We start from the raw sequence: 21,509 nt of genomic DNA, 5'->3' as shown, positions 1-21,509 counted from the left end.
AGGCCTTTAGTTGAAGTTTATGATTTTCAAAAGTTGCCTTTGTGTGTGTTTCAAAGTAAAAATTAATTTTATTTTAAGTAAAAATCAATTCTTTGTGGGTTGGTATCAGAAAACCATAAACTTGGTATGAGAACTTTTTTCAAGTAAGTTTATTCTTATTAATAGATAACATTTATATGTTTAATGGGATTTTTTTCCCTTTTACACATAGGAATTGTTATTAAACACAGTACATATGTATACTGTTTTAAATCCTCACCTGAGGATATGTTTATCAATTTTTAGAGAGAGAGAGAGAGAAACATTGATCAGTTGCCTCCTGTATGCGCCCTGACATAGGATTGAACCTGAAGCCTAGATATGTATGTGCCCTGACCTGGAATTGAACTCTCAATTCTTTAGTGTATAGGGACAGTGCTCCAAACAGATGAGCCACCTGGCCAGGGCCATATGTACACTGTTAAAGTTGGAAAATGGTCTTGCTATTTTCCTTTATAAATATTTACATTTTTGTAGTTCAACATACTTTCTTTTGTCATTAGCTCATAAAATTGGGTGATTTCTTTTATTTTTATTTTGAGTTACTGGAAATTGAGTTCCTTCAATTATTTTATAACTCTGAGTTGTCTAATTATAGATTAAACAGTGCTATAGTGTTTTCTGGAAATGAAATTTGAACTAGAGATCAGAGAATGTGTACTGTCACATATAATTAAGAGCTTGTTTTTTGTTTTTAATTGTATAAGTAATGGATATTTTTCTTTTTTGTAAAAAAAAATTTAATTATAGTATTAGAGCTAATCCTTATTAATTTTGACCACTGACCCCCCCCCCTTCTAATCCCTTTGCCAGAAGTAATAACTGTTATAAATATGGGGCATAAATTTTCATATTAGGCATTTTATATGCCAGGAACAGTTAGTGTAAAAGATTGATTAGGGATTAATTAAAAACTTGAGACTTAGGAACCATTTTACACAAAGAAAGGAAATATAGTGTCTTCTCTTAAAAACTGAGAAAAAGACAAAAGAAAAACTTTATGCAAGAATATTATGCAGCTGTAAAAAAGAAGGAACTCTTACCATTTGCAACAGCATGGATGGACCTGAAGAGTAATATGCTAAGTGAAATAAGTCAGCCAGAGAAAGACAAGTATCACATGATCTCACTTATATGTGGAATCTAATAAAATAAAATGATGAACAAAATAGATAAATTTAAAAAGAAAGAAAGCAAGAATGTATTTCCAGTTCCAATGAAGATCCTAATAACATTTAAATTAAAACATATTTTACTTCCTAATGTGAATTTTTGAGTTATTTTCATTTTCAGAGGATTCTAGGCTTAAACAAGTAAACTGCAGTTATCTTAGTAGACTGGTGACTTTTTTTCTTTCCCCTGGATTTGGGATGATATTTGATAAGAGAATTTTACTAGGATATTGGAGATGTGAATTCCAGGCATGACTATCAACTAATTAGTTGTATGACCTTAAGCCACTTTAGCTTCTTAGGCCTTGTTCATAAAATAAGGCTGAGATTAAGATAGTTCTTTTCCAGCTCTTTAAATTGTAATTTCTGCTGGCATTTAGCTCTTAAGTTAAACCTACTGTTTAAAATTTGCCTAAGATTACACTTTGGTGTCTGTTTGCATAGGTACTGTATCAGTTATCTATTGCTAAGTAATAACCCACTCCAATACTTAGTGGTTTGATACAGCAACCATGTATTTGCTTATGATCTTGTAGTTTGTCAACTAGGGTGGAGCCGAACTGGGTGATTCTTCTGCTGGTCTAACCGGGGGTCATAATGTGCAGATTGACTGGGCTGAACCATTTGACTCATATGTCTCAAGGCTAGTACTGGCTATTATCTGGGCCTTCCTCTCCACATCGTGTGGGTTCCAAGAGGGTAATAAGCCCAAAAGCACAGGTACTTAATAAGCCTCTGTTTGTATCACATTTGTTGATGTCCCTTTGGCAAAAGCAAGTGACATGGTCAAACCCAGAGTTTGTGCTGGAGAGGACTACACAATGGCATAAACCAAGGAGGACCATTAACATACAAGTCTACCATGGAGACCAAAGTGTACCCACCTAAACCCTATACACTGAGGCATTGTTATATTGCCATTGAATGAATTGCTGCTATTGACTATCTGCCAGAATTTATTCAGTCTTCTGGTCCTATTTCATCTTGTATAGGCAGTCACACTTGTCATTATTTTTATCTACTACTAGAGGCCCGGTGCATGAAAATTCATGCACTGGAGGGGGGCGTCCCTCAGCCCAGCCTGCCCCTTCTCACAGTCCGGGAGCCCTCAGGGGTGGGAGGTGACCCGGCGATCACACCTCTGCTGCTGCCACTGCCAGCAGCGCAAGCCTCGGCCAGCCCTGGTTACCTGAGCCTCAGGCGGCCCTGGGCGGCTGGGGGGCTGAGGGCAGGTCTGGGCGTACCGCGTGCCTGCCCCCCCTCCACCCGCTGAGGCTGAAAGTACTGGGGGACTCCAGTGGGGCTGAGGGGACTGGGCACCGCCATCCTGTGGCTATGGGTGCTGCCATCTTTGTGATGGTGTGATGGTCAATTTGCATATTCCCTCTTTTTTTTTTTTAAATATATTTTATTGATTTTTTACAGAGAGGAAGGAAGAGGGATAGATAGTCAGAAACATCGATGAGAGAGAAACATCAATCAGCTGCCTCTTGCACACCTCCTACTGGGGATGTGCCCGCAACCAAGTTACATGCCCTTGACCGGAATCGAACCTGGGACCTTTCAGTCCGCAGGCTGACGCTCTATCCACTGAGCCAAACCGGTTTTGGCTGCATATTCCCTCTTTATTAGATAGGACTTTAGCCATTTCTCTTGGTATCCAAATAAGAATGGGACTGTCGAGATTTTGCCAGTTGGTGATCTGTATCAGGATGAAATTTCTAAAAATATGCTTTGTCTAAAAATGGGGCCCAAATATAACACAGTATTTACAGACAGCAAGAAAGTGCTGCAGAGAAGTGGTGCTGGAAAGCTAAGAATATTTTTATTTTTTTTATTTTTTTTACTTAGAGACCAAAAAAAAATGGTTTCTTTGCCCCCAGTTTCTTCATTTCTTTTTTTTTTTTTTTTAAATATATTTTATTGATTTTTCACAGAGAGGAAGGGAGAGGGATAGAGAGTCAGAAACATCGAGGAGAGAGAAACACTGAGCAGCTGCCTCCTGCACATCCCCTACTGGGGATGTGCCCACAACCAAGGTACATGCCCTTGACCAGAATCGAACCTGGGACCCTTCAGTCCGCAGGCCGACGCTCTATCCACTGAGCCAAACCGGTCAGGGCTCTTCATTTCTTTTTGTGTTTCCTCTCCTTGTCTTATTTTAAGGAACTAATACAGTATCTAGTGTGTGGGTGTATGTGTGGGTGTGTGTCGGGTTGTGTGGTCTAAGCTCTTTCTGTCTATGAATTTGTTAGGACAGTGAGGAAATGCATTATTACCTATAAATAATTTGTTGGGTAGTTGCTCCTGGGTGATCATTATTACTATTTTTGAGGTTGGTGATTTCATGGCCAGTGAAGTAACGAGTTAACTTTGTTTAAAACAGTGAACAGTAAACTAAAACAATCTTTGGGACCATTAGAGACACAGAACAGGTTTTTAACATCATTAGAGCTAAAAGTTGTTTCTAATACAGAGGAGGTATATGAGGGGTAACATTTAAATAAATAACTCAAGAGCGCATAGCTAACAAGTAACAGAACTAACACTATGCTACTGAATGAATGTCTGTGTTGGAAGAAACATGGACAGGGGTACCTTGGTTTTGAAATCCGGCTTAGCACTTGTTAGAAGGCAAGTTTTTTAATATCATTAAGCTTTCCTCATCTGTAAGATGATGATTATACCCTCTACACCAGGGGTCCTCAAACTTTTTAAACAGGGGGCCAGTTTACTGTCCCTTAGACTGTTGGAGGGCCGGACTATAGTTTAAAAAAAAACTATGAACAAATTCCTATGCGCACTGCGGGCCCGGGACGAGTCAGCTGCTAAGCAGGACAGGCAGCGGCACCCGGCGGGCCGGATAAATGTCCTCGGCAGGCCGCATGTGGCCCCCGGGCCGTAGTTTGAGGACCCCCCTGCACAGGATTGTTAAGAAGAATAACCAGAAAATAGGAAAGAATATCTACTGTCTGGTCAATGTTCAGTAAATGCTGGCTTTTTTCTCAGTGCTCTTTCAACTGTATCAGGCTATCTTTTACAATCACTACTTGCCATCTAACCAGTTTAAGGGTAGCTCCAAACAACAAGTAAGAAAGATGAGGGGTTTTTGGGCCTTATTTGTATTTCAACTTCTCCTTCCCATATCTCTCCCTCTTCCACATTCCCGCCCTCTCTCCATCTCTCTCTCTCTTTCTCTTCCTCCTCCCTTCCCTTTCCTCTCTGTACCCTGTTTGATTCCCTAGAACTAATGACTTTTTCTTGTTATATTGCCTAAGAAAGTGCTGAATATATTCATATATCCTAATACCTAATGACTTTAGGTATTTCCTTTATTTCCCTCTGTCATGTACTTGTGATCATGTACTTGTCACTGCTAGTGTTGTGCAACTAAATCTTTGCATTTCAGAAACTGACATCTCTTTAGAAAGGAATTTAATACATAGAATAAGAGCTGGTGCCCTAACGAGTTTGGCTCAGTGGATAGAGCGTCGGCCTGCGGAATGAAGGGTCCCAGGTTCGATTCCGATCAAGGGCATGTACCTTGGTTTCGGGCACATCCCCAGTGGGAGGTGTGCAGAAGGCAGCGGATCGATGTTTCTCTCTCATCGATGTTTCTGGCTCTCTGTCCCTCTCCCTTCCTCTCTGTAAAAACTCAATAAAATAAATTAAAAAAAAAAAAAGCTGGCAATAAAATTGCAGGTTTTTTCTCAATTTTTGAATGGCTTATTTATGCAGCTAGTTAGAGAAGGGTTTCTCTCTCAGAACACAAGAACCATTCAACTCTTTCATGACAGTGAGTAACTTGGATACCTAAGATATTAAATAGGAGAAAGAGGACACTTGCTTCTGGGATTTTTTTTTTTTTTTTTTTTTTTTTTTACTTGTGAACTAAGAAGATTCTCTTTTGGGAAGGCACCTGTAAGTAAAGATGTATTTCCAGTGATCTGGAATTGTGAGTCATAAATAGAACAGGTAGATTCCTACTATAGTTTTTATATGCATTATTGGTTAGTAATTATACATTGGTTAGTAATAATTGGTTAATAATTTAACAGTATTATATTTGGATAGTATTAAAAGAATTAACTATAACAGTGCTAAGAATTACACTAAGACTTTGGTTAGGAGAGTCTGGAAATCAAATCACCATTTAAAACACAGTGCCACTGTGATTATTTGTTGAATGTATAAATGAATCAAACCAGTAAATTTCTAAATAATCATTTTTAAAAACCCTCTTTTTAAGTTTGGGGCTTGCTTTAGTGATGTTTGCATATATTACATATGTACACATGGTACACCTACATACATATTCATAAATTATCTATGAAATTAAAAATCCTGGAAACTATAGAATAGGAATTTTTTTCTTTTTTTTAAATATATATATTTTATTGTTTTTTTTACAGAGAGGAAAGGAGAGGGATAGAGAGTTAGAAATATCGATGAGAAAGAAACATCGATCAGCTGCCTCCTGCACACCCCCCAATGGGGATATGCCTGCAACCAAGGTACATGCCCTTGACCAGAATCGAACCCAGGACCCTTCAGTCTGCAGGCCGACGCTCTAGCCACTGAGCCAAACCAGTTAGGGCGTAGAATAGGAATTTTTAAAAATATTTTTATTTATTTTAGAGAGAGGAAGGGAGAGAGAGAAATATCCATGTGAGAGAGAAACATCAATCAGTTGCCTGCTGCACATACCCTGACTGGGGATTAAACCCACAACCTGGAATCGAACCCGTGACCTTTCAGAGCACAGGACAACACTCAACCAACTGATCCACACTGGCCAGGGCAAGAATAGGGATCTTAACCAGGACTGGACCAGCGAGTTTCTGGATGGTGGGCAAACCCTCTTAAAATTCTATGCTAGATAATATCTGTGCATTTTTCTGGGGAGAGGACACAAAATATTCATAGTTACTAAGATTCTTAAAGATGGAGGTGAGTGGTCCTCAAAATATATGAACTTCAGCTCTAGGACATATAAGATCTATGTCTGTATATGTGTGTATATTTACATATATATGTATTCAGCTGTTATATATTGCCTTAATGTTTAAATGTTTATATCTGGTGTGAACAATGGTAAGTGATCCACTTGATAGAACTGTGATCATTTTAGTCATATGTGATGAAACAATATTGAATACTTTGTCATAATTCTGCATCCTAAGCCATTCTTGGTATTATATTGATTTACCAGGAATTTGATAGAATCTATAGGTAAAACATATCAAGAGATTTATATGATTTGGCTCTTAACCTAAACTTCTTCAGCAGCATGAAGAATATTTGGGTGTTCCAGTTAGTGCTTGAATTCTATACCTGGCTTGTAATCTGTATATTTAGTACTGGAAGAATTTTCTTTTTTCCCATTAATTTGTATCTTAAATACAACCCCCCCAAAAGGCTGAAATATATTATTTTCCTAGTATCAATTCCTACAAGATTTGAATGAGTTATAAATGCTATATATTTACATGAAGATTTTGGCCTTCACATTAGATTTCATCCAACATATTTAAAAGAAAGTTGGAAAGATTTATACTTGTTGTGAGGGCTAATTTATTAATTTTTAAATTTTTAAAGTGTTAATAAATATAGCTACCGAATTTTCAATAGCTCTCTTTTGGGTTGTATAATAATACGGTTGCCACTCTCGTGGAAGTATATGTGGCTGTGTATTTTAATATTTTTCTAAAATTATACATACATATACAGGTAGTCTTTGTGGTTTGAGTTCCAGTCATGACTAGGAAGCTAAGCTTATCAAAGTTTTCAATACTGTTAAATTTTTTAATAACATCTTTATTGAGGTGTAATTCACATACCATAATTCATTGGTTTTTAGTATATTAACAGTATATATATATATATTTAGTATATATATTTAGTATATAAGAGAAAGTGAACTGTTTTTGACTTTTAGTGCATATACTTTGTTGAAGTTTTGTGTAGAATCTTCGAATAAGTTGTCAGTAATATGCAAAACATGTCTGCTTCATAAAAATTGAATTGAGGAAGGAAATGCTTTGCACCAACATGGCAAATACTTCATTATAATAATAAGAACATTTCTGTTTCTTCCTCTTCATAATACTTTATTCATTGTACTGTATCTTTCTCTGAGAGGTAGAAACTCTTTAAGGAGCTGCCTTGATTTTTTTTTTATGCATTTAAGCAGCATAAGCAGTGTTAGCAATATTTTGATAAAAGCAATTTTTTTTAATTTAATAAATCTTCATTGTTCAGATTATTACAGTTGTTCCTCTTTTTCCCCCCCATAGCTCCCCTCCACCCGATTCCCACCCCACCCTCTGCCCTTACCCCCCCCCTCACTGTCCTCATCCATAGGTGTACGATTTTTGTCCAGTCTCTTCCCGCACCCCCCACACCCCTTTCCCCCCGAGAATTGTCAGTCCACTCCCTTTCTATGCCCCTGATTCTATTATTATATTCACCAGTTTATTCTGTTCATCAGATTTTTTTATTCACTTGATTTTTAGATTCACTTGTTGATAGATATGTATTTGTTGTTCATAATTTTTATCTTTACCTTTTTCTTCTTCTTCCTCTTGTTAAAGAATACCTTTCAGCATTTCATATAATACTGGTTTGGCGGTGATGAACTCCTTTAGCTTTTTCTTATCTGTGAAGCTCTTTATCTGCCCTTCAATTCTGAATGATAGCTTTGCTGGGTAGAGTAATCTTGGTTGTAGGTTCTTGCTATTCATCACTTTGAATATTTCTTGCCACTCCCATCTGGCCTGCATAGTTTCTGTTGAGAAATCAGCTGACAGTCGTATGGGTACTCCCTTGTAGGCAACAAACTGTTTTTCTCTTGCTGCTTTTAATATTCTTTCTTTGTCTTTTGCTTTTGGCATTTTAATTATGATGTGTCTTGGTGTGGTCCTCTTTGGATTCCTTTTGTTTGGTGTTCTGTGCGCTTCCTGGACTTGTAAGTCTATTTCTTTCACCAGGTGGGGGAAGTTTTCGGTCATTATTTCTTCAAATAGGTTTTCAGTATCTTGCTCTCTCATTTCCTCTGGCACCCCCTAATTCGGATGTTGGTTCACTTGAAGTTGTCCCAGAGGCTCCTTACACTACCTTCATATTTTTGGATTCTTTTTTCTTTTTTCTTTTTTCCGGTTGAGTGTTTTTTGCTTCTTTGTATTTCAAATCTTTGACTTGATTCTTGCGATCCTCTAGTCTGATGTTAGATCTCTGTATAATATTTTTTATTTCAGTCAGTGTATGCTTAATTTCTAGTTGTTCCTTTTTCATATCCTCGAGGGTCTTGCTAAATTTATCAGCCTTTTCTAGAAAATTCTTGAAAAACCTTATAACCATGGTTTTGAACTCTATATCCAGTTGTTTGCTTTCCTCCATTTCTTTCATTTGTGATGTTTCTTTGTCTCCACATTTTGGCTGCTTCCCTGAGTTGATAGAGTGGCTTTGTGTGCTAGGTGTCCTATAGGGCCCAGTGGCTCAGCCTCCCCAGTTACCTGAGGTGGACACACTTGGTGAACCCCTTTGTGGGCTGTGTGCACAGTCTTGTTGTAGTTAAGCCTTGATTGTTGTTGGTATCACTGGGAGGAATTGACCTCCAGGCCAAGTGGCTGTGAGGATCAGCTGTGTATACGCTGGGAGAACTTCTGTGTTGGAGACACCCTTATGAGACAAAACTTGCAAAAGCCTCTGTGCTCAGCTTGGATGGGGCGGAGTCTCAGGGCAGAGCAGACAGCCTTGGTTTCCCTTCAGCCCTGCCCTAATAGGCCCCTATGTCTCAGTGTCCCATGGTAATCGCTGCAAGCACCTCTGAGAGAAAGCCGCCCTTAAGTTCCACCCGCTGCCAGACATTCTACTTTCTCCCCGAATGAGTCTGGGTCCCCATAGTCTCGCCTGGAACTGGAGTTCAGTGCAGTTGGAACTTTTGTCTCCCTCCCGCTTGAGAAAGCCAGCCACGTACTCAGTTGCCCACCCTCTCCGCACGTGCGCCTCGGTACCTCTGCCTTCTGCAGTTCCTCTGAGTCTCAGTGTGCTTTTCTCTTTCCTGACAGTTCAGTTTCACCCTGTATGAGTCTGGGTCCCCAGAGGCTCGCCCAGAACTGGAGTTTATTGCAATCAGGAGCTTTTATCTACCTCCCCTTTGAGAAAACCAGCTGCGCACTCAGTTGCCACTCCTCTCCGCGCGCATGTCTCAGTACCTCTGCCTCCTGCAGCTCCTCTGAGTCTCAGTGTGCTTTTCTCTTCCCTTCTAGTTGTAGAATTTCCACTCAGCCAGCCTTCCTGTGGTTCTGGATGATGTCCATTTCGTCTTTTAGTTGTAGTTTTGAAATTGTTGTGCGAGACAGCAGTTTAGGTGTTTACCTATGCTGCCATCTTGGTTTCTCTTTTTCTAAAAGCAAATTTTTAATATCATGACTTTAATCTCCCATAATTTTCAAGTTAATTTTCAATATTGTCAGTGATGCATGTTGTTTTTCTTTTTCCCTTAGTTTGGGCTTATAAACTCTTATTAAATGTAAATATAAAACATGGTTTATTCATAGCATTAAAGAATTGGAAGGATTAGTTTGTACTATCATTGTATATCACTTTTTGCAATGATTGTATTTTGGGTGAAAACATGAGTGTAATAAGTACTAAAGAATGCAATTGCATGTACTAGTAAATACAATTGAGTTTATTCTAATCCCCATATTCAAAATGACCCAGAGAAGGGCCTGCCAAGGGGCAAGGAAAAATTAGCACTTTTCAATCTTTAAAATATAGAAAAATACTTTATAAAAATGTATTTTTAATATTAATAGGTATGAATTATTTTAATTTTTTTCCTGAAAAATATTATATAAAACAGTGCTAAGAATTACACAAAATGTTTCCTCCTTGTTTTACTTATTTCTTGTAGGAAAAGTAGCCATCAAAAAAGAAGACTTGTGTAACCACAGTGGTAAAGAAACTTGGTTTTCACTGCAGCCTATTGACTCCAATTCAGAGGTTCAGGTAAATATTAAGACTTAAGTGGTATAAGAGATTATCACACAAAGAAAATGAATGAAAAACAAATTATACTAGTTCATATGCATAGAGCTTATTATACCTTATTTTAAATTCTGGCACCAAATATTATAGACCTTTGGGTAATATATAGTTAGAAGGAAACTTTTTACCACATGAATTCAAGAATAATACATATGCATGTGCATATATGAGTTTGGGAAGGTTATATTAGGGGGACATTTTCCCCCTTCCTTAGTTCTTTTGTTTCAGTCACAGTAACAAATTATTAAAGCTTTTTCAGATGGGGAAAAGTTTTAAAGGAAGAACATGTTTTATTGACTCTGACTTTGAGGAGAATCCCTAGATGTCTGATTTCATCTGTTCTGACCTGGATGCTTTACTTTATTCTCTAGTTAACTAGGCTTAGGAAAATGCTATTAATTCAAATGATTCTTGAGCTCACCATACAGTACCTTTATTCTCACACCCATCCTTCCTATTTTTCACCTTTTATTTTTTAATTTGAAATGGCATCATTACTCTTTTTAAAGCTCTTCTTTCCTCTTTCCAAAATAATAGGTCTTACAGATTCTATATGTGAGTAAAGATGGATATTTAGCCATGTATCTTTTCTTTTTTAAAAAAAATCCTCACACAAGGATATGTTTCTATTGATTTGAGAGAGAGAGAAAGGGAGAGGGAGCGAGAGAGAGAAACATCAATGTGAGAGAGAAACATCGATCAGTTGTCTCCTGTACACACCCCAACCGGGGATCGAACCCTCAACCTTTCAGTGTATGGGATAGCGCTCCAACCAACTGAACCATTCTGGCCAGGGTAGGCCAAGTATCTTAACTTTCTATTTGGTTCTGAAAAATCTGAGTTTCTCTTAGAAATTGTTATTTCTAGCTAAAAGGAATCCTTTTTTTATAACCTTACTTATTTGTAAAATATGGTAAGGATTGTGAAACCATTTCCCGAAGGCATAATTGCAAGCAGAATTCTTCCTCTCAAGAAGAAGCTATTATTTGCTACTATGACTCAAACAGAAGTTTAAGACAAGAAAAAAGTGCTGCGCACACATCCACAGACACTTGCAAATAAAGTGTCTGTGTCTCTATTTCCTCATAACCTCTCAAGCATTCTCTTTGGTTAAATTCTCAAAAAATTAAGTATTGGTATACTAAAACCCCTTCTCAAGTACAAAATGTAATTAAAACTTTTCCTGTTTTATCCACTGTACCCCACTTTAATGTTCTTTTTTTTGCTCTTGACAATAACTGTTATTCAGATCCCAGTTATACAGTATGGTAAATGATCCAAGTGAGAGGTAAAGTGATGAAGTGGAAAGGTTTTTAAACTAGAAGTCAGAAAATTTAGGTCCTAATTGTCATATGTGGTTACTTTACTGACCTTGAATTTTATTTTTATAAAATGGAAATAAAAGCTAACATGTTGACTCATCTGATGTAAGAATTAAGTGAAATACCTTTAAGAATATTTTGAAAGCTATTACATACTATCCAAATATAAAGTATCTGTTTACCAGCAGTTGATCCAGTGGCCATTTCCCTATATACACCTCTATGAAAAGGCAGATATGAAAGTTTTAAATTAAAGTACCAGTTTTTAAAAATAGTTTTAACAAAAAGCAAGATAATAGGCTTTGAGAATTTGATCTAAAATGAACTTTGAGTTATTTTAAGATGCAGTTTTTAAAAATCCATTTTTATGACTAATGTAAATTTGCTAAAGATTTAAGAGCTCTAGCTCTCAAAAAGTAGAAATGTCAGCAATTTTTATTTGCTCTGAGTTATTTTCATGAACATGAGTTATAGTCTTTACAGCTCTTTATTCTTAAATGAAACTTACTTAGTAGGAGCTCACTATTTAAAATAAATTTGGAAAAAAGAAGACTTTAGGGGGTGGGAAGAATGTATAACACTTTTAAAGTTAATATGGCACCATTGGGAATATTGTTATTTGGCCCCAAAACTGATCTAGGAATAGTTAATTAACTTTGAGAGTCTAGAAAACATAGAAAAGCAGTCTGTGATTCATACAGACCCTACTTGTTAGTAAATTTGTTAATTTGCATAAATTTTATAAAAGTATGGAAATGAGAACTATTGATGGAGCCATAGGAAAAAGTGATAAGATAGATTGAATTCAGCAAGAATTCCATCTAATAATTATTATTGGTAATTATGTCAGTTTATACCAACCAAGTACTTAATTTACATTATCTCATTTTATCTTCAGAATGGGATTATGAGGTATAGGTAGCATTACCTCCATTTTACAAATAAAGAAATGGATTCTTAAAGGTAGAATGATGTCTCCAAAGTCTCAGCACTATTAAGTGATGGAGCCATGATTACAATGGAGATCTTGTGTGATTCTAAAACTCTAACCACAGTGCTTTACTGCCTTTTACTGTTCTGTAAACAGTAGGAGGATCCCTTAGGGAACATCTGAGTATAAGGAACACAAGCCTACTCAAAAAGATCAAAGAAAAAGAAAGGGACATTAGAAAGTTCGTAGGGAACTTCTTAGAGTATAATTACAGGAACTTCAGTTTGGCCAGTAAGAGCTACAAAATTGTTAGGCATTTACAGAGGAGCTGTATCTTAAGTGGAGGTTAGGTTCTTAAAATAATAGACTAGATACAGTTCAAATAGTCATTTTTTAAATACTTTAATTTCTCATAAAATATTGGATAGTTGGTTTGTTTTTGGTTGACCACTACATAAGACAACTGGCTTGCATTTGGCGCCATGGTATAGGTAAAATACATATTGTATCTGTAAACTTCCCCTCAGTGAGCAGCAGATATTGCAGGAGGCACATGGGAACTGATTCTCACTGATTCATTGCTCCCTACTCTTATGCTGACTGTGCTCATTGAGTGTAAGTGCTCACTGTTTAAATAGTGTTTGTTTTCTTTTCCTTTTCATTTTGTAAAGTGAGTAGTTAATTTTTTTTCTCTCATTTTATTAACTACTCACTTGCAAAATGAAAGGGAAAGGAAAAACTATGTGATGAGATTCTGTTGTATTCTTTCAAAATTTTTATTTATTGATTGACTTTAGAGAGAGAGGAAGGGAGAGAGAGAGAGAGAAACATTGATTTGTTGTTCCACTTATTTATGTATTTATTGGTTGAATCTTATATGTGCCCTGAACCGGGTTTGAGCCCGCAGCCTTGACATATCGAATGACACTTTAACCAACTGAGTTACTTGGCCAAGGCTATATTCTTTTTGTATGTCTAATGAGACTACATGTCTCTCCCTAGGCTTCTCTTCATAAATACATTCTTAATTTCTTGTTAACAGCTTTATTAAAAAAAAAAAAAAAAAAAAAGAAGGCCACAACCACCTTTGAGTCTGCATGACCATAAAGCCCCCTCACTCTCTAAGATCTGACTCATTTCTCTGCCACAATTTAGAGAGAGAATCTGGCCAAACTTGGGTCAGATACCCACTGCAGTCTGATTTGATATGACTATAGGTAAAGTTACTATAGGAAAGTCTGTTTGGGGCTTTGGGTAGGCATGTTCCCCAAGAAAGGGTTTTGGGTAGAGGAAGTGATTGGCATCTCTACTTCAGAGGTTAAGATGTTTGATTTCCTAGTTCTACCACTAATAGTCATTTGTACCCAAAATAGTTGCTAACCTACAATTAGTTGTCTGATGATCTTCATCTGTGAAATGAGAACTTCAGTATATAGAATTCCCCAGGATTCCCTTCAGTTTCAGTAATAAGAGAAAATGTAATTTAGCCCTGAAATGAAAAGATCCCAGTAGTAGTAAGATGGGTTTTATACCAAAACAGTTGAAAAATTGCTAAGAACTCTAACCTCTTACATGGACTTGTTTCCCAGATGCTTTGTTATTGCTTTTAATAATGTTAATTATTTTAACTCTAAAATCACTCTAATCTGCCTTCAGACCCCACAGTAGGTCAGAGACAGAGCACAACAGCTCTCACTAGTATTGCCCATGACATTGTGTCACTGAGTCTAATGGACTTGGTCCTTCTCGTACATGACTTTTCAGCAGCTTTTTGATATTTTTGGCCACTCTCTCCTTTTTGAAGCATTCTCTTCTTTAGTTTCCTGTCATCCTCCTACTTCTCTTGGAATTATTTGTCCACTAGAGGCCCAATGCACGGATTTGTGCACCGGTGGGGTCCCTTAGCCTGGCCTGTGGGGATCGGGCTGAAATGGCTCTGCGACATCCCCTGAGGGGTCCCGGATTGCAAGAGGGCAGTTCTCGAGTGATGCACCCAGAGATCAGGCTTCCTCCTCTCTGGTTCCTGGTGCGTCACCCGAGAACTGCAGCTGCCAAGTCACTGCAGCTTGGCAGCTTCTGTGTTGAGCATCTGTCCCCTAGTGGTCAGTGCGCATCATAGCTACCAGTCAGCCAGTCGGCCGTTCGCTTAGACACACACACACACACACACACACACACACACACACACACACACACACACACATATATATTTTTTTCTTTGCTGCATAGGTGAAGTTAAATTGCATTGAGTTGGTGCCTCTTCCTATAAATCCTCTTTTGACTTCAGTGATCTACAGCCATGCTGTTAGCTATTTGGTCCTGGAACTCATAACAAACTAATTATTTTTTTCTTTCTTTATTTCTTAGGTGCTATGATAAAGAGCATGCCTTTACATAAGACTGATTAAAGCAACTCTCTCTTATGTAGAAGTTGGTACTCTCATTAATTAAGGGTGGTTGTCTCACACAACTTGTACAAGCAGTAAATCCAGATATACTGTCATTCACATCCTTTTGATGTAATTGCTTAGTTAATAAGTCTTTACCAACAAGCTGATCTTGAATTTCTGGGTCATGCCATAAGTTATTGTTTTTGTAGTTTTTCTTTTGGCTTCTGTCCTCCCTCTTTAAACAAGCATTTAAAAAAGAAATGCATTGATTATAACTAATAAAATAAATTGGGATTTTTTTATATGCCCAGTAAGACAAATTGAATGTTGCAGGTTGATCTAAAAAAATTTAGCCCTGGCCAGATGGCTCAGTTGATTGGAGTGTTGTCCCATGTACTAAACTGTTCTGGCTTCCATTCCCAGCCAGGGCACATATCTAGGTTGCGGGTTCGATCCTCAGTCTGGAAGCGTACAGAAAGTAGCCAATCGATGTTTCTCTCTCTCCCCCTGTCTTCCTTCCTCTCTAAAATCAATAAAAGCATATTGCCCTGGCCATTGTGTTCAGTGGTTAGAGCGTTGGCCTGGGCAACAAAGCGTCTCAAGTTCGATTCCCAGTCAAGGGCACATACCTGGGTTATGGGTTTGTTCCCTGCCCCTGGTCAGGGTGTGTGGGGGAGGCAACCAACTGATGTGTCTCTCACGTGGATGTTTCTCTCTCCCTTTGTCCATCCCTTCCTTCCACTCATTCTGAAAAAGTAATGGAAAATGAATCTTCAGGTGAGGATTAACAAAACAGAACAAAACAAAATAATAATAATAATTAAAACATATTCTTGGGTAAGGATTAATTAATTTAAAAACTAAGAAATTTAAATTTGTAAACATGAAATAGCAAAGGAATTAACCTTCTAGATCATAATAAATACTTCCTTAAGAAGAAAAATAAATCTATCCATACATAAATAAGAGGTAGTAAATAAAACCTTTATTTTGCATCTGACAGGTAGTTGTATCCAAAATGGTTTACAGATTTAATTACTGTATATGAAAACATCTGTCAGAATTCTAGAAGTTGAGATATTTTCCCCTCATATGTTAAAAAAACTTTACCAGTTGAAATATACTGAGTTCTTTTATGTAGAATATTGTTAAAATTTAATATTTTGTTATAAAAACTAGTGTTAAGACTCGAGATTTTAAGAGCATGCATTATATTTTGCTCAAATATCTATATTCATCTGAGTTTCCCAAACGGTATGCAGAAATTCACATATCTTCTATAGTGTACCAAAAATAACAATATAAAATTAACATAACAGATTTTTCTGTGTGAAATTTTTGTAAAACTAATTGAAATAAAGTTAGCATATAAAATATTAAACTTTCAGACAGTACCAGAATAAAACAAGTTCCTAAATATGCTAATACAGATAAAAGTGATACAGTTGCATATATCAACCTAATACACTCAATGCTATGGAATAAAGAATAATACCTTCCAATTTTTAATTAAAAATAGAGAATATAGTGCCAGATATCTGATCATTCCAGTGTCTTCTGACATATATAAAAGGTATATTATTGTGTTCTTGAATCTCCCTTAAATATTGGATAAAAAAGGTAGTTGTGGAGCAAATCACATTGCATGTTTCTGATCAAACATAATCCTTGTCAGTCTTATAGTTTCCTCTTTGTAGGCAATGGCTCTGTTTTTCTAGTTGCTTTTAAGATTTTCTCTTTATCTTACGGTTTCATCAGTTTTTACTGTGCTCTGTCTACTTGTGGTTTTCTTTATATTTATCTTACTTGGGTGTTCCTGGGGGCACTTGAATCTTTGCCTTAATGTCATTCTTCAGTTTTGGAAAATTCCAGGCAATTATCTCTTCATCCGTTTGGTTTTTTTTCTTTCCTATTCTTTCTCCTCTCTTCTGGGACTACAATTACATGAATAATAGACCATTTGCGCTCTCTATCTCTCTCTCTCTCTCTCTGCTTCATTTGTGGATGACTACTGACTAATCTGTCTCCTATTTTACTAATCCTTTTTTTAGCTGTGGATAATTTGCTGTTAAATACATTCTCATTTTGATTATTTTATTGCTTAATTCTAAATTTTTCATTTGATGCATTTAATAGTTTCCACTTATTTGCTAGATCTTTTTTTTATAAATCTTAAACATTTTCTTCCTGTCATTTTTTAAAATTGAATTTTTTTTGGTGACATTGGATTATTATAAATTAAACAGCTATTTTAACCTCTGTCAGTTACTCCAACATCTGCATCTTCTGTAAATCTCCCTTTTGTCAGTTTTTTGTTTTTGTTTTTGGTGTTTGTCTTGTATTCTGGCATGCTCAGTAATTTTTGATGGAATGCTAGACATTGAAATATGAAATACTTTAGAGATAATTTGAAGCTCTGGGGTTTTTTTTCTTTCTCTAAAGATTTACTTTTGCTTTTGGCATGTGGGTAGATTAGAGGTAGTTTATCTTAATCCAGTTAGGGCTTTGGCTGATTCTATGCTAGGTTTCAGTCTATAAGGGCTGGTCTATGTTCATTCTTAATCCTCAGGCATAGTCCCTCAGAGATTCTAATAGAAAGCTTAGGTGTTTACTATCTCCAATTTTTTAAAAATAATTTTTATTGATTTCAGAGAGGAAGGAAGAGGGAGAGCGAGAAACATCAATAATGAGAGAGAACCATCGATCGGCTGCCTTCTGCATGCCCCACACCGGGGACTGATCCCACAACCTAGGCATATGCCCCTAACTGGAATCGAACCTGGAACCCTTCAGTCTGCAGGCCAACGCTCTATCCAGTGAGCTAAACCAGCCAGAGCACTATCTCCAATTTTTATCTGCCCAGCACCATGAGGCTGTGGAATGCTTTGATTAAGCTTGGCATCTCTGGCCACTGGAAAGTTAGGAAGTCCCATTCAACAAGCTTCTTCAGATACCCCACCAGCAGCTTCTGATTTTCGTGTGTGTGTTTGGGGAGGGGGAGAGGAGGGTTTGGTTAATTCTCACCAGAGGATATTTTTTGTCCATTGATTTTTAGAGAAAGTGGAAGGAGAGGGAGAGAGAGAGATGGAGAGAGAGAGACATTGATGTGAGATTGACAGATTGGTTGACTCCCATACATGTTCCGACTGGGGCAGGGGATCAAACCTGCAACCCAGGTACATGACCTTGACTGGGAATTGAACCCTCAACCCTTCAGTGGGCAGGCCGATGCTTTAACCACTTAATAGCACTGGCCAGGGTAGCAGCTTCTGTTTTACATCTCATTGGCCAGAACTGTATCATAATGGCTATCATTAGCCATTATCCCTGGCTTCAAGAGAGATTAGAAAATATTTTGCTGAACTCATAACTGCCCTCTCAAAAAACAACTTGTTTTGCTACAATCCAGATATACAAAATGATGACAGATGTAAGTAAAAGTGAACTTTTGTGTGACTATTAAAGAATACCACATTTTCTAAAATGTTCAGAGATTTAGGTTTCTGACACTGAAAAGTAGCTTCACATATTTTTTAAAACTTTTTTTCCCATTTTTCTTTACTAAACAAACAAAAGCAATACACACTGGTAGTAGAAACTTAAAAAATCTAAATGAGCAAAAAGGAAAAAATCTGAAATCCTACCAACAAAAGTTAACTTCTATCAATGTTTTAGTAGATGGAGTTGTAGTAATTTTATAGTGATATATGCACAAGTGTATTTTATTTTTACAAATAAACATTATATTATGCACCCTATTTTGTAACTTGTTTCTTTTATTAAGTATCATGTACATATTTCCATATTAAAGTATACATTGAGGTAGTATTTTACAGTTTAGAAATTATAATTTCCTTAATTTAATTCATAATGTTTTTTAATTTTAGTGTTCCACACTAACAGTGTGTCTTGTGTCTCCTATTCTGTACCAACTCTTTTCTTGACCAGGTTAACACACAATTATGTTATTGTTGGCTAATACCAAAGGAATGTTATGTTTAACAGCCAATGGGAGTAATGAACATGTTAAGTAGGCTCTGACTCAATGACAATGATTCCTGGTAGAATCCCTTTTAAATATCTTATTTCTAGGCTCAACTTGATACAGTGCAATGATTTTTAGTTATGAATGAAATAATTATACTTTTTCTCCACTCCACTTTAAAGGCTTTTTATTGGCTTAGAAATAGAGATTCTAGAGGTTCCTTGGAGACGGTAGGGAGTGCCTTGTCAGCATACAGTTTCTACCATAAAATGCACACATGTTATAATAGTAAAACTGCTTTGAGATGCAAATGTTGGTATAGTTGGCTAGGCTCACTAAGTGACACACACATGCTGACAGGACAGCAGGCATGATTTAAAATTCTACTTGAGTAATACTACAGATCATGAGCCTCTTCAAGGTCATGCTTGAATAGCAGGGGTTGTGAATATTAAATGCAGGACTAACAAAAGATGTATTTTATTAATTACATATGACTTTATAAATATTTGTGCCTAGATTTTTAGTGGGAGATTTGCTTAATTTAATTCTAAATCCACCTAACTGCTAATTTTACTACCACTGGTGCCTTTCTTTAGAGCTTGGCTTTCTCATGCAGTTTTTGTGTTGAGACCCATCAATATTTATTGCTCATCACTATCAATCTAACCCTGAGCTTTGTATTTAGTGAACCTCAGATCCACTCTTGTATAACAAATCCTCATAAAGTAGTGAAGCTGATTCAGGTTAGATTTCTGTGAAAGAATATCTGAAAGGGTTTGTTTCAAAAAGGAACAGTGAGTAGATAGTGAACTTTATTACCTCTAATGAAATTACTTATGTCATCAGCCCCTGAACATCACACCCCTGAAATCTCCACGTGGCACCATGGGAATCTGTCTTGTCAGCTGGGTGGAGATAATCCAGCACCAGATTCTTAACCAGTGCAGAATTGCTCATAAACCAGTTTAGAATTGCTCATCACAGTTGCAGAGTAGAAATATTAAGTTTAGATTATATTGTTCCTAAGCCTTAGTTTCTTTAGAAGTTGATAGTTTGCTTTAAATTTATACTACTGAATTTTTAAAAATCCATTTATTAATGGCTGTTTATGAAAGTGCTCCATTGTTTTTAGTATCCCATTTTTCCATCAGTGCTCTTGGCCATATATTGCTATCTTTTGTTTGTTGTTTCCCCAACTAGATTGTGAGCCTCTTATAAGTAGTAACTATGTGTTATATACATCTATACATACCTACCCACTCTCACAGTGCCTCTTAAAATATAGTAGATATCCTATAAATCTATTATTTAAATATTGACAAAATTACATCACTAGTTTTAACTTAGTTTTATTCTTTTAGAATTGTATTATTTCTCTGTCTTTAAATGATACTTCCTCTGCCCTTATTGATAGTTTGTCTTTTCTGGGAAAAGCATTCTACATTTTATAATTAGCTTTTATTTCAAAATTCCCTAAAACATAAGGGTTACCTGTCTTTGTAATCCATGATATTTGATATACATAAATATTTGTTGAACTGGGGAAAAAGTTCTTAGATTTGAAAACCTAAGCATTCAAATATTGGATATAAGCATTTGCTTCTTATCTTTCAGATTTTGATCTACATTGTTGGATATTAGTCATTTAACAGGGCAAAACCATGTGCTAGTGATCACTAATATTTACTTAGTGCATAACTAAATATAATGAGTTTCATTTGACAAAATATGTACCTTTAATATTTTGTCAACAAAATAGATTACTCAATTTATAATATTTTTTTGTCATTATAGGGTAAAGTTCACCTTGAATTAAAGCTGAATGAGCTGATAACAGAGAATGGAACTGTGTGCCAGCAGCTTGTTGTACAGTAAGCATATTTCTTTTACTTAAAATCAACTAGAAATAATTCTCCATTTTGTATTCTTTGAATCTTAAGCCAACTCGCTATTCTATGTAATAAAAGGGTAATATGCAAATTGACCCTAATGGCAGAACGACCGGGAATGATGGGGGGCGGGCAGGGGGATTGGGCCTAAGCCTTTAGTCAGACATCCCCCAAGGGCTCCTGGGCTGCCAGAGGAATATCTGACTGCCAGCTTAGGCCTGATCCCCTGGAAAGCGGCCTAAGCCAGCAGGTGGACATCCCCCAAGGGGTCCTGGACTGCAAGAGGATGCAGGCCGGGCTGAGGGACCCCCCCAAGTGCACTAATTTTCATGCACCGGGCCTCTAGTTTTAAATACTTCAGAAATGAAACTATGCCTTTTTTTTATTAAGTTGATTTCCAATTTATTTTCTTATATCTAATCTACTCAGGTTATGATAAGCCATCAATTAATTTATCAATATTTATTATTGCACGTGAGTTAAATGATAGATATAGGCAACAGGGTGTTAGAGTATCACAGGTAAGTGTGTCTAACTACCTGGCAGGAGGGAAGTGGAAAGGCTTCCTAGTGGAGGGCCTCTAGTAACTCTGATACCACAGAGCAGAGCATTAGGGACCTTGGTACTAAAACTAAGTGCCTATCTTGAGATTACCAGTATTAATTTTTACCTACTTTGAATTCCTTTCCTCCTTTTTTGCCTTTGAGTCATTTTTTTTATCACC

General features: G+C 36.7%; 1 protein-coding gene across 3 annotated transcripts in view; it reads left to right on the top strand.

The window, feature by feature from the left end:
* Positions 1-21,509, top strand: part of RASA2 (RAS p21 protein activator 2) — a 123,138-nt gene that overhangs the window by 35,317 nt on the left and 66,312 nt on the right. For all 3 annotated transcript variants that reach the window (XM_080676320.1, XM_080676319.1, XM_080676318.1), the window contains exons 4-5: positions 10,132-10,226; positions 20,691-20,767. In XM_080676320.1, the coding sequence (XP_080532446.1) occupies positions 10,132-10,226; positions 20,691-20,767 (172 nt within the window). The remainder of the gene's footprint in view (positions 1-10,131; positions 10,227-20,690; positions 20,768-21,509) is intronic.

This window comes from Plecotus auritus (genome assembly GCF_963455305.1).
Source record: "Plecotus auritus genome assembly, chromosome: 6".
Classification (NCBI taxonomy): Eukaryota; Metazoa; Chordata; class Mammalia; order Chiroptera; family Vespertilionidae; genus Plecotus; species Plecotus auritus.
This window is presented reverse-complemented; position numbering and strand designations above follow the sequence as displayed.